The 12827-nt window shown below is 47.0% G+C and overlaps 1 protein-coding gene across 2 annotated transcripts in view; it reads right to left on the bottom strand.

Moving 5' to 3' along the window:
- The window catches only part of EDC3 (enhancer of mRNA decapping 3), a 61827-nt gene that overhangs the window by 7289 nt on the left and 41711 nt on the right, over positions 1-12827 (bottom strand). For both annotated transcript variants that reach the window (XM_004758421.3, XM_045070697.1), the window contains exon 5: positions 516-669. In XM_004758421.3, coding sequence (XP_004758478.1) covers positions 516-669 — 154 coding nt within the window. The remainder of the gene's footprint in view (positions 1-515; positions 670-12827) is intronic.

Here is a 12827-nt window from a genome sequence, read left to right as displayed (position 1 = left end):
AGGCGCAGTATTCTACTCTTCTTTGTGTGCCTAGTTCTAGCACAAGGACTGGCACATGATACCAGTAAGTGACCACAAATAAAATTAAGCACTGCTCTTGACACAGAGGCCCAGAAAGGAGGTAGGAAGGCACCGACCTCCAGCTCTCCCAACCCCAGTTGTCAGGGTGGTTCTAACAGTGCTCAGGTATGGAACTTGGGCTAATCTGTATCTCAGCCCCTCTGAGTGAAGGACAAGTGCCAAAGGCTGAGTCTCTGAAGGCTCTTAGAAGGCAGATCTCTGGGAGCCAGCAAGAGTGTCAAAGCCAGCAGTTATCAGGAAAGAAAGGGTCAAAGGGCAGCTTGCCTAGAGAAGAATGAGGACTTCCGGGAGGGGGTAAGAGGGGCAAACAACACCCTCAGAGCACCCCAGGGAGGGACTTCACACTGACAGACTCCTCTGGTGGGGGCGCGGTGGCGCCTAGGCAGGGCAGCACCTCCCTACCCGCAGCCCCCGCCCAGTCCAGAGGCGTTTACCTGTTGGGTCCTCCAAGCAGGGTCAGGGCCATCTGGCTGGCACACACTCCTGTCATCTCCAGTCTCCGCTCCAGAGTCAACCCGTGCTTCTCAGCCACAGACAAGAGCTTTTTGTGCAGTTCATAGGAAACACTTGGGACAACCAGGCCAGAGTCTGCAGTTCAAAAGGAGATGGAGAGAGAAAGAGAAAGAGATGACAGGAAACCATACCAACAAATGGACATACTCGATCCAGGATTCTGTGACAGCCAAGACTCTCAGACTAGCCCTCCCCTGGCCTAGCTGCCTATGGTGGGATGGAGGTGTACCATGGAGCCCTCCACAGCAGCAGCTGGGAAGTAACACCTTGTGCCCATTACCAAAGAGCAGGAGCTAGCTTAAGCTCTCTGAGCACTTTATTCTTTCAGGTTTTCTTTATGAGAGAGAGCGCATGAGGGCAGGTACCCACGAGGAGGAGTGGGGTAGGGGGCAGAGGGAAAGGGATGAAGAGTCCCGCTGAGCAGGGAGCCCAACACATGGCTCAATCCCAGGACCCTGGGATCATGCCCTGAGCTGTATGAAGTCACTTAACCGACTGAGCCACCCAGGCGCTACTCTCCTAACAGTTCCAAATCCAAACAGATCTACCAAGACCTATTTGGTTATTACAGAGAAAGGGCTGGCACAGCGTGGAACAGCAACTTGTGGGCCATGTCAGAAGAGACCATGCTTTTCCCAAAGTGGGGGAAATGATATCCCTGGCAGTGGCACCGTCCTCAGGAGCAGACTCCTCCTCCTTCCCCACAAGAGGAACAGACACTGACTAAGCCTCCTGACCCTCAGGTCCTGGCTGGATGGTGTGCTGACCCCGTCTGCTCCCCACTTTCTCTTTACTCAGCCCTTCCTCTTCGCTTAAAAAATTTAATTAGCAACTTGTTTTCTCAAATAATTTATCATTTTCTTCCACATCTGGGGTGAATGTAACCTAATACTCAAACCTCAGGGCAAGAGCACATGGAAAGCAGCCTGCTCAGAAGAATCTTGAATATTTTATTTGCCATAGAGAAAGGAACTCTGTAAAGGTTAGGGAGAGTCAGTCGCTGCAAGTACAGCATGGAAAATACTTGGTTTCGTAAGGCCAAAGTCTGCAGCAGCTGGGACACAGGCAAGAGTCTCATACACATCAGCACCAACACACCGGGGCCATTTCAGGGCCAGAAAGCCAGGACAGGAAAGAAACACCAAAGTAAAGAATTGTGATCTGTAACGAGCAGCTCGTCTTGACAACCAATGCCATCTTACAAATACCAGAAGCCACTGGACTGGCCCCAAGAGAGACCTTCACGCACGAGCCCCACCTGGCCTCACTGGCTGACAGACGAACGCACACAGACTCCAATCAGCAAGCTGTCGTGGGACCGCACCTAACGGGTTTTGTCAGACTGGATCCGACGCCTTCTCAGATCCTGCGTCTTCATCTATACTGGACTATACACTCCTCTGAGCAGGGAAGTAAACCTTTTACTCCTTTGGCCCCCATCTCCTCAACTTGCTTCAACTACATTTATCAACAGAGGCGAGCTCTCATCAAGTCCTCAAACACATAAATGATGCAAACCTGGTGCTATTTCTGGTCTGGGAGAAGTTTTCAGAAGTTCCTCATTTATCCTAGATAATGGATAAATTATCCATTAGAAAAACTTGTCTTCCTCCTTTATCATTTCAGGAATAATTTCTTGAAGTTCTACCAGATATCCAGTCCCGCCTACACAGACTCTTAAAACCACACAGAACAAGGCTATGGTGGTACACCTGAACAACAGAAATCCAAGCACAAAGACTGAACCGAAAACACCAAGGTATACATCCTCTCAAAGGAAGGCGAAATAATGACTTACTGTAATAATGACAATAAAAGACATCTACACATCAAAATTAACACTATCTTGTTGATTAGCTGAAGCCTTCTACCTACCAGAGTCCTAGTCCCACTCTGGCACAAACAGTGCCATCAGGAGCAAGGTCTCCTCTCTCTTTCTGAAATACCAGTCCTAAGCGCTAACGCTGGAGGCTGCAGCTTGACCTTGCATGTCAACAGCTGATTCTAACAGCCATTTTTATGGCCTGCTCCAGACACGCACATATAATCAGAACTAATTAGGAATCACTGATAGCAGTGTGAAAAGGCCAAAGGAATTCTCAGAGGAGTCCTAAGCCACTAACAACCCTAAACCTGTCAGACAAGTCATGCCTACTTCCAAACCCTCTTTCCCTGCAGAGTCACGCAAGAGAGCGTGTTCCCTTGACCCTGTGCATTTCTTCACCCATTTAACTGCTTTCTGTTTAATCTGAAACAGATCCAGACAGGGAGTCCTGAGCACACCACCCTTCAGAGCAAGCATTCTTTGTGGGTCTACATCTTGTGCTGTAGGTACAGGCACCCAGCCCCCTCCCATTCGGACATCTCTCTGGAGGCAGGCTGAGCGTTTTCTGCTACCTTTCTCCTCACAGTCCTGAAGGGTACAAAACTCGCAGTACAGGGAGAGGAGAGCAGAACCCACACCCTGGCTGGCTGGCTGCTACAGCTGGGAGCTGGGTATCCGTCACCAGCCCCTCACTGGTGGCAGGGGCACACTGATGAACCCGCACACTTATAAAGCCTAAGGCAAGACAAGGCTGCACCCTTTCTTCCCAGCCTGCCAGCTACAGGACTCCGCTGCACCTACTCAGTTTCTCTGGAAGGAATGTGCAAGCACCACAAAATGTTCCTTTTCAACATTTACACATAAAGTTCCACCAGTCAGACTGCTTATCAGAAACAGGCAGAGGGGATAAAATAAACTCCGAAGGAAGGGAACCAAGAACATAGCGTGTAAATGGCAAACAATAACACTGCCAAAGCTTGAACATGAGCCAAGCTTAATTATGTTTGAGCTGGAAGGTAGATCTTTATTGTTCTGGAACCAAGGCAGTAAAATCAGTCGGTAGGGTTTCTCTCAATATGTATTTTACAGCTGTCGGTGGAACAAGAAAGGGAGATAGAATTCCAGTCAGTTCGTGACAAGCAGAGCACATCTTGGGATCTGATTAACCTCAGGGTATCCAGGAAAATGGCTTAAGCACACTCTGTATGGGCTGGGAGGGAAGACTCCTCCCCACGCAGCACACTCCACAGCAGGCCTGGCAAGCTCGCAGGCCAGCCACCACAGTGCCTGCTGCGGCTTCAGCTTCTCTAATCTTTCTCACTGCCACACAGCTCCTTCTAGCACATACACCTTAAGGACTCTACCTCTCGTGTGGACATTTACACACGTTCTCACACCCTCAAGCAGCACTATGTCCAAGCCTCCTCTGGCAGCCTCTGCATGTATATCCCTCCCTGTCCCTTAAACCTCCCGGCCTTTTGGTTGTGTGACAAGACTCCCACAATGGAATTTGGGGTGCCTGGGTGGGCTCAGTTGTTAGGCATCTGCCTTCAGCTCAGGTCATGATCCCATGGTCCTAGTATCCAGCCCCCTGCCCCCAATCAGGCTCCCTGCTCAGCGGGAAACCTGCTTCTCCCTCTCCCACTCCCCCTGCTTGTGTTCCCTCTCTCACGGTCTCTGCCAATCTCTGTGTCAAATTTAAAAAAAAAAAAAAGACTCCCACAACAAAGCATCAGCTCAGATCTAAACTCAATCCTCACACAGACATGGCCCTTTAGTTAGAAAGGCTGTGCGCACCCCATGTCTTACCAACAAGAAGCATAGCTCACTGAAGGTTCAATGCCTCAAGGAGGGCATGTTGAGTTCTCTAGGGCTATGAATTCCAATTCTATTCTGTGGAGGATCACACCATTTCAGGGAGATACCACACTTTTTTTTTTTTTTTTAAGTTTTTATTTTTAATCACCTGGTGCTCATCAGGACCAGTGCCCTCCTTAACCTCCATCACCTACTTCACCCTCCCCCACAACTCCCCCTTGGTAACCACCAGTTTGCTCCCTATAGTTAAACACACTGATACCCTGAGGTTAATCAGATCCCAATTCATATCCTAAGATCTACACAAATGAAATTTGGTGTCACATCTATCTCTGAAAGAAGGATTTGTTACAAGAAGCCTAAATACTCAATACTCTTTATTAGGGCCCACAAGGCCCCCATGATCTGGCCCCTGTTTACTTCACCCCCTTCACCTTGAACCCCAAATCCCACCATGGTCTAAGGGACCTTGGCTGCCTTCTGGTTTCTAAACACTCCAAGTCCCTGCTGGCCTCAGAAAGCACGTCCCCTCTCCAGGGACTCTCTTCGCTCTTCCAGTGCTCTACCCACACTCATGGCTGGTCCCTCCTTCTTCTGTCCCTCTTCTTAACTACCTATCAGTCTCAGCACGCTGCTGATTTTCTTCACTGTACTGAACACAACTTGTAAATAACTGTTTTTCTTTCTGGACTATCTACTTTGCCAGACTGCAAACTCCACAAAGGCAGTGACCACGTCTGTCTTGTTCACGGCTCTACCCGTTCTTCACGGTGCCTTCAGTGTTAGCGAAGGGCCTGGACGGTCTACAGAAATACAGGTGCAATTAGTGAATGAATGGGAAGGAAACTGATAAAACTTCCTCAGCGCGGTCCATTCTGCCAGCTGGGTAAAAGGCCTGCTGTAACCTTTAAAGATAAAGGGAGAGGAAGAGGTTTCAGAATGCTTCCTCACCTTTTCCTTCCCCTATTCGTTACAACTAGACAAACCCCCCTGCCCACCATGAACTTTATTCCTTCAGGTTAAAGCTCCACTGGAACAAGCTGTGGACTCAAGGGGTGAAGGACCTGCTGACAAGAAGACTTACTAATTATGAAGGGAAGAAGTATCTTTACAAAGGAAAAACCCAGTGGACAAAACCTTACCAAGTGATTAACCCGGCCCCAATGGGGAGACAAAACGACACTGTTTATTTTTATGATGTGATACCCTGAGACAGACAGATCCCCCCAAAATCTTGGGAAACATGTTTAACATGAATCACCTGGAACATAAATCACATGAATCAAAAGGAACAATCAGTAAATAAAACTAAGGCGCATTCTGCAAATCAACTGGCCTAGACTCTTCATAAATCTGTCACAAGAGATGACAGAAGTTGTAGGAACTCTCCTGGTTAAAAGAAACAAAAAAGAGACAGCTGTGTCTCAACTACATCTCATTCAATGTGATGCACAACTGTCGACTAAAAATACAGCTATAAAGGACACAGCTGGGACAACCGGAGAGCCACGGATACGGAGTGTGTGTTAAATAACACTTGGTGCTAGCTGTACGTCTCCTGAGGGCAGTCTCACTGCGTGGCTGTAAGAGCAACATCCTGTGGACTGCACAGGAACGGGACGAGAGCAATGAACCCTCAGGTGGCTCAGGTGTGCTCCTGTGTGTCTGTATTTAAAAGTAAATGTGGCAAAATACTAATAGATGAATCTAAATGGAGAGTGCATGGTATTCATTATACTATTCTAGCAACTTAAAGTGTAAAATGGTCTTCAATATAAAAAAGTAGGGGGGGGGCATCTGGGTGGCTCAGTCATTAAGCATCTGCCTTCGTCTCAGGTCATATCCCGAGATCCTGGGATCGAGCCCCTCACTGGGCTCCCGCTTGTTGGGAAGCCTGCTTCCTTCCCCCCTTCCCTCTCCCACTCGCCCTGCTTGGGTTCCTTCTCTATGTGTAAATAAAATCTTTAAAAAAAAAATACAAAAACCAACCCTGTTTCCCACAGTCTTACAATCTAGCTGAAAACAGAAAATATATATATGCAAATACCAGAAAATACACACAGTAAACTGTTATCCCCAGGAGCTTGAGGCAATGTTCAAATTCTCAAACTGAACTGTGCCTGGAAAGGCAGACAGGACTGTAGTCAGAAGGACAGGAGGGGGAGAGAGCCCTCCAGGTGGGGGTGGGTGGAACAATGAACAAAGTTCCACAGGCTAGAATCTGGGTGACTGTGCAGATGCAAATTCCCTGCTGGAACCTGGAGGCTGATGTGAAGGCTATGCTGACTGGGCTAGAAAATGAAGAGAGGAGGACTAGGTAGAACTGATGTCAAGGGACATAGGAAACCCATAGATAGGGTAGCAGGAGAAAAAATCATAAGCATTTCAATGGTGACCAAGTAAGGAGTTAGAAAGCCCCAAGCCAGAATGAACAGAGGATAAAGGAAACTCCTTGCCAGGGCTGCTATAGAAGGAATCACTATATTTGCTATGAAATTAGAAAAAAAGGAGGTCAGGGCAATCTGGCTGTGGCATCTGTCACCCCATTGATCACCAGGGTTCATTCGGCTGATCTGACTGGCTAAGTGGGTGTCGCCTTCCTCCCTCACCATTCCGTGGGTGTCCCTCCTAAAGCTGCCTGCTGGTCAAAGAGGAAACCGTCCCCAAGACAGGAGGACTGTTCTTCCATCAAGGGTACACGAGTAGCTGCACTCCCCTGCTTAGGAACTCTACACAAGCCTCAAAAGGTCAAGTTTAGGAGGACATAGGGTAGGCCAAGCTTCCAAAGCTCCGAACACATCCAAGTGAGGCTCTGCATGTGGCATGAATTTATATGAGAAGGAAAAGGTAAAGGTGGCTGCAAAGCTTAACAAGGGCGACTGCATTGAAAGATACAAGAATGCAAAGAGGCAATAATACTGCCAGAACTGGTGGGGGGGGGGGGTGGCAAGGAGGAGATGTTGTGCTGACTTAGCTGCTGCAGTGTGTCGACTTTAAGGAGGATGGTGCATACACTGAAATCAAACTCTTTCCTCATCCTCACCCTGGCTAGACACCTGTGGTTCTGAAATGGCAAGATGATACATAAGGGCAAAGTGGTCCCATTTCGAGTTTTATCAAACTCAGGTGGGGGAGGCAGCAGCTGGGTGGCTCAGACAATTAAGTGTCTGATTCTTGATTTCAGCTCAGGTCATAACCTCAGGGTCATGAGACTGAGCCCTGCATCGGGTTCAGCAGCACTGAGCCCGAGCAAGGAGCCTGCTGAAATTCTCCTTCTCCCTCTGCCCTTTGAGTGTCCTCTCTTTAAAAAGAAAACACTCTCTCACTCTATCTCTCTCAGGTGTCAGGCCATAAAGTACCAAGGCTCCACATCCTCCCCCACCTTAATTTGAATTTAAAAAAAATTTTTTTTAAGACTTTATTTATTTATTTGACAGACAGAGATCATAAGTAGGCAGAGAGGCAGGCAGAGAGAGAGAGGGGGAAGCAGACTCCCCACCAAGCTGAGAGCCCGATGCGGGGCTTGATCCTAGGACCCTGAGATCATGACCTGAGCTGAAAGCAGAGGCTTAACCCACTGAGCCACCCAGGCACACCCCCCAAGACACCTGTCTTAACAATGTAGCCCTAAAACCTCTTAAGACTACCAATGAGTTCAACCAAGCCCTTCAGGTCTACAAGTATCCATCTGATTATCCAGGCCCAGAAACTCCAAAGGACACCACATTAAAGGGACTGTCTACTCCCTCAACTCCTGGCACTGGGAGAACTGCTTAGAACCTGAGGTTCCTAAAATCAACCAGGTCACTGTCAAGGAATTTTGCCTGCAGACACCATTTCAGAAACTTGGTTCATTACCTCTGTTCCGTGAAAAGTTACATCAGAACCTGCTCCAGCACAAGTGTGACAGGGCAGATGTTCTGATCCAGACCATCTCCTAGAATTTACCTCCCAGTGCATCTCTGTGGCTCTCAAGACCATGATTACTGAAGGAGGTCTCACCACCTGCGGGTAAAATTCTTCAATGGCCACTTCTAAACTCAAAGATTTATTTCTTTCTGAATTCCTGCTGAACATACATACAAACCCAAAGCAGATTTCCTGATTATCTGTTCTTCAAGAGATACGAACATTGCTGGTCTTAAAAGCATGTGAATATTTCTTAAGGGACTCTTGACAAGAAGCAAGAGAAGGCAGCCAGAGTTCAGAGGCAGAAATGGAACACTAGCTGTGGAAGACAATTGCCAGCCTCAAAAGTGAGTGAAGGTCAAGCTTGTCCTGAGGGCAAGACACATCCCCATTGAAGTTCAAAAATTTAGCTAGCCAAGGTGGGAAGAGTAAAGAGGGAAGCCATAAAGCAGCAGGAATAAACCAACTGTGGCTTCACCAGCAACTCCCTCCAGAGAAGGAACCATGACTGCTCTTACCAAGAGTAACAGGCATGTTTAAGTGATGCCAGACTCAAAGGGAGCTCAGGCCAGAGTGCCTCACTCAATCCCGACTTGATCCTTTTGCAAGACAGTAAATAGTAACTCTACCTCAGCTCATCCTCCTCATATACTTGCTGCTCCCCAAATCTCAGCAGGCAGACAGTATTGCGGCAAAAGAACAGCCTTCGGGCAAAGCAAATGGGACAACCGCAGCCACTCACTGTCTGCATCAACAGCACCCCGCTGCCTCCCATCTGGGCTTTTGAACACTTGGAGGCAGAAGGAGGCTACACAGTGGAACACAAATGGCAGAAGTTAAATAAGAATTCAACCCAATAGGAAGGATTCTTGAATAAATATACCTAAGAAGAATTTATTAGCATTCAGGAAACGAACAATTTGAGACACTTTTTAAAGTCACTCCTGGTTTGAAAGGCTTACTGGATCACTTAATGCCAAGAAAACAGGGATAATAACAAAATGGGGAGAACAGTGCAATCTCATAGATACGCCATGAAAACTGTGACAAACGTGAAGTGCTTAGAATGGTGCCTGTGACACAGTAAATATCCAATGAACTTTCAATGCTATGACACTGATCATAATAATGTTTCTTCTCCCGAACCAGGCTCCCACCATCCCCTTGCTGCCACCTCCAAACCCTGCACACACTGCTGTAATTTGGTTACAGAGTACTCTGTAAAATTACTCTGTAACATTTGGCTCCTCTGTAAGGCCCCTGGGATGACAAGAACTTACCCAGAGGATCTAGAATGCTACCTCACACACAATAGAAATTTTACAAATGTAGATGCTTTGAAATAACCTTACTGAGGCCACCTCTGCAATTCATATTTGAACTCAAAAACTGACTAACAATCATAAACTGGGCATTGCACTAGCTGCTTTTCCACATGATCTCATTTAGTTTACAATTTTATCCCACTTTACAGATAAGGAAACAGGCTCAGTAGCCCTCATTTGGCTATATAACTCCATTCTTTGATTCTACAGAAGCTTCCTCATTGAACCTTTTAATAGCTCTCTGACCTCTCTCTCAGTGTGGTACCTCTACTATTTGCTTTCTCCGAGCTCAACCGCAGAGCACCACAGGAGGGAAATCACAAAACCATGCAGACTAGGCCTGCTGCAGACTCAGGCAACCTAATGACAACCAGACTTTCACTGCCATTCTTCCTGCCCCACAGGTTCAATGCCTTTGAGTCCTCCGCTCACTCAACCCTTTTCCAACTGCTCTCAACTATCAATTCCCTTTGTCATTTCTTTCAACACCTTTTCTTCCTTTCCATTCAGCAGTCCAAACCTCTGGTCCATTAGTTACGTCAGGAACCTAGTCTTCCTACAACGGTCTCTCTCCTCTCATTCCACCCTGAAATCTATGAGACCAGTCTTCCTCAAGGCTCTAAATCTGGGGCAGGGAGGGACAGGGTGGCTGGGTTACAGACATAGCGGAAGGCCTGTGATATGGTGAGCGCTGTGAACTGTGTAATAAGACTGATGATTCACAGACCTGTACCCCTGAAGCAAATAATACATTTTATGTTAATTTTAAAAAAAAGAGAGAGAGAGAGAGAGAGACTCTAAATCTTCCTGGGGCACTTGGGTAGCTCAGTCAGTTAAGTGTCTGCCTTTGGCTCAGGTCGTGATCCCAGGATCCCGGGATGAAGCCCTCCATCAGGCTGCTTCTCTCTCCCTCTGCCTGCCACTCCCCTTGCTTGTGTTTTTTTCTCTTTCTGTCAAGTAGATAAATAGAATCTTTATTTTAAAAAAAAAGTCTCTAAGTCTTCCTAAATGAGATTGGGATCATGTCATTTTCAGAATTCTTCAGTTGTTCCCTATGGCACAGGACAAGGATAACGTACACACATAAGGCTCTGTGTTCTTGTGGTCCAAGGCTTATTTAATTCCTGCTACTCCCCCACACAAACACTCTCTGGCCTGGCCAAACCAGCCGATGGCCAATTTCCCATAAGGCCCTTTACTCTCACTATTCACCAGCACCTACCAGCCTATCCACATATTCCCTCTTCCTCTCTGTCTGGTGAAACCCTGCACATGCTTCAAGGCTTCTGTCCTGCTCCCTTTGTGAACCCATTCCTGATCAGTCCAGCCTTCAGGACCTCTTCTGCCTCTCAACATTTAGTACAATTAATGTCCACACTCACTGGACTCCAGGCATATATGGTACATATATGCTGCTTCCTAATGCATCTTTTTTTATTATTATTATTTGACAGAGAGAGATCACAAGTAGGCAGAGAGGCAGGCAGAGAGAGAGGAGGAAGCAGGCTCCCTGCTGAGCAGAGAGTCCGATGCGAAACTCAATCCCAGGACCCTGAGATCATGACCTGAGCCGAAGGCAGGGGCTTAACCCACTGAGCCACCCAGGCGCCCCTAATACATCTTTTTAAGATTAAAAAATATAATGTATTTATTTGAGAGAGAGTGCACGTGAGCACATGCGCATGGCAGGGGGTGGGGGGGGTCCTCAAGCAGATGCCCCGCTGAGCACGGAGCACCATGTAGGGCTCAATCCTAAGATCAGAGCCAAAATCAAGACTCAGATGCTTAACTGAGTCACCCAGGCGCCCCTTCCTAATACACCTAAATAACAAATACAAGATCTTAGAGTGACTTACACAAAATAAGCAACAGTATTTAGACTAACCTATTTGTCTTAGAAGAATATGAATGTTGAACTAAGATTCTTCTTTGAAGCCTTACAGCTCTCCTAACCAGTGTTCTTTGAGAAGCTCTTACCCACTGAATGGAGTGCTCACACACATCTCACATTTTACAGCCAAACTTAATAGACAAGTATGTAACCACTGGATATTATTCAGCAGGCTAAATCCAAGCTGGAGGAATGTCTGACAATCCACAATTGTTGGAGACAGCAGCACTGTCAAAGGACTCAAAAAGGCTTTCCAGAGAGAAAAGATTTGGGTTAAACAAAGAGCTGAATTTAGTTGCTTCCTGAATGTGTTTTCCCAATCAACAGACCTTTTATAACACTGCCCCGTAACACACACACACACACACACACACACACACAGTTGGTAGAGTACTGCCAAGAGGAGTGTGAGCAATTACAGCATATTGGCTTAGAAACTGCTGACACCACTTAGCATGCAGTCGACGTGCTGAATAGCAGCAGCAAGCTGTCAGAATCCTGAGACCCAAGCCATCACACCACATGGGTAGTAAACATGTTGTTCTTTTGCTACCCTGGGGATTAGGAGAAAATAAGGTTTTGGGGTTCTAGAACATGAATGCCAAAAAGCTAGCTGGGAAGCTATCCAAGCTAGCCTCCACAACTGCTGATCTAAACTGGTCCGTTTCTGAGGACACTAAAGAGAAACAACTGTGGTCTGTTGTGCCATTACACTATCCTTCTCCTCTGATCCTACGTCCTTCCTCCTCCTCAACTTAGCCACTTTCCAAAAGTGAAAGGAAATGTGATAAAGAAGGTTTGTGAGAGTCATTATCTCTCTGGGCTTCAATGTTCTCATCTGCAGAATGAGAAAAATCATACTAAGTGATCGAGTAACCTAACACTAACATTTGATGGTCTTAGGTTGTTTCCCCATGTATTCTAGATAGTTTGCCTTACTCTGACTGTAACATCTGCATAGAAGACCCAAGTGGAGAGGCGCCTGGGTGGCTCAGTGGGTTAAGCCGCTGCCTTCGGCTCAGGTCATGATCTCAGAGTCCTGGGATCGAGTCCCTGAGCAGAGAGCCTGCTTTCCTCTCTCTCTCTGCCTGCCTCTCCATCTACTTGTGATTTCTCTCTGTCAAATAAATAAATAAAATCTTTAAAAAAAAAAAAAAAAAAGACCCAAGTGGAAAAGTGTCCCCAGCCAGACACTCTCTGGGTAAGAGTAGAAACCGACTTTGAGACTTGTGTCTTGTTGCTGGAGCAGAGATAAAAACTTGATGTAGGAGAAGTTACTCAGCAAGGCCAACGGCTTACTTGCTCTATTTCCAACACAGACCCTTCTTGGGAAAAGGGCTTCATTTGCACTCCTATCACTTCTGCGGACAAAGAGGAAAACCAGATGGCATGAAGCTGCAGGGCCTCCCATGATCGTCATGCCTCAATGAAGTGCAACTGGTCGCCAGCAAACAAGCCGCCATAC

Source organism: Mustela putorius, unplaced genomic scaffold (assembly GCF_011764305.1).
Source record: "Mustela putorius furo isolate JIRA1106 unplaced genomic scaffold, ASM1176430v1.1 tig00003972_pilon_pilon_pilon, whole genome shotgun sequence".
Taxonomy (NCBI): Eukaryota; Metazoa; Chordata; class Mammalia; order Carnivora; family Mustelidae; genus Mustela; species Mustela putorius.
Note: the sequence above shows the minus strand (reverse complement) of the source record. Positions and strands in the feature narration are given on the sequence as shown.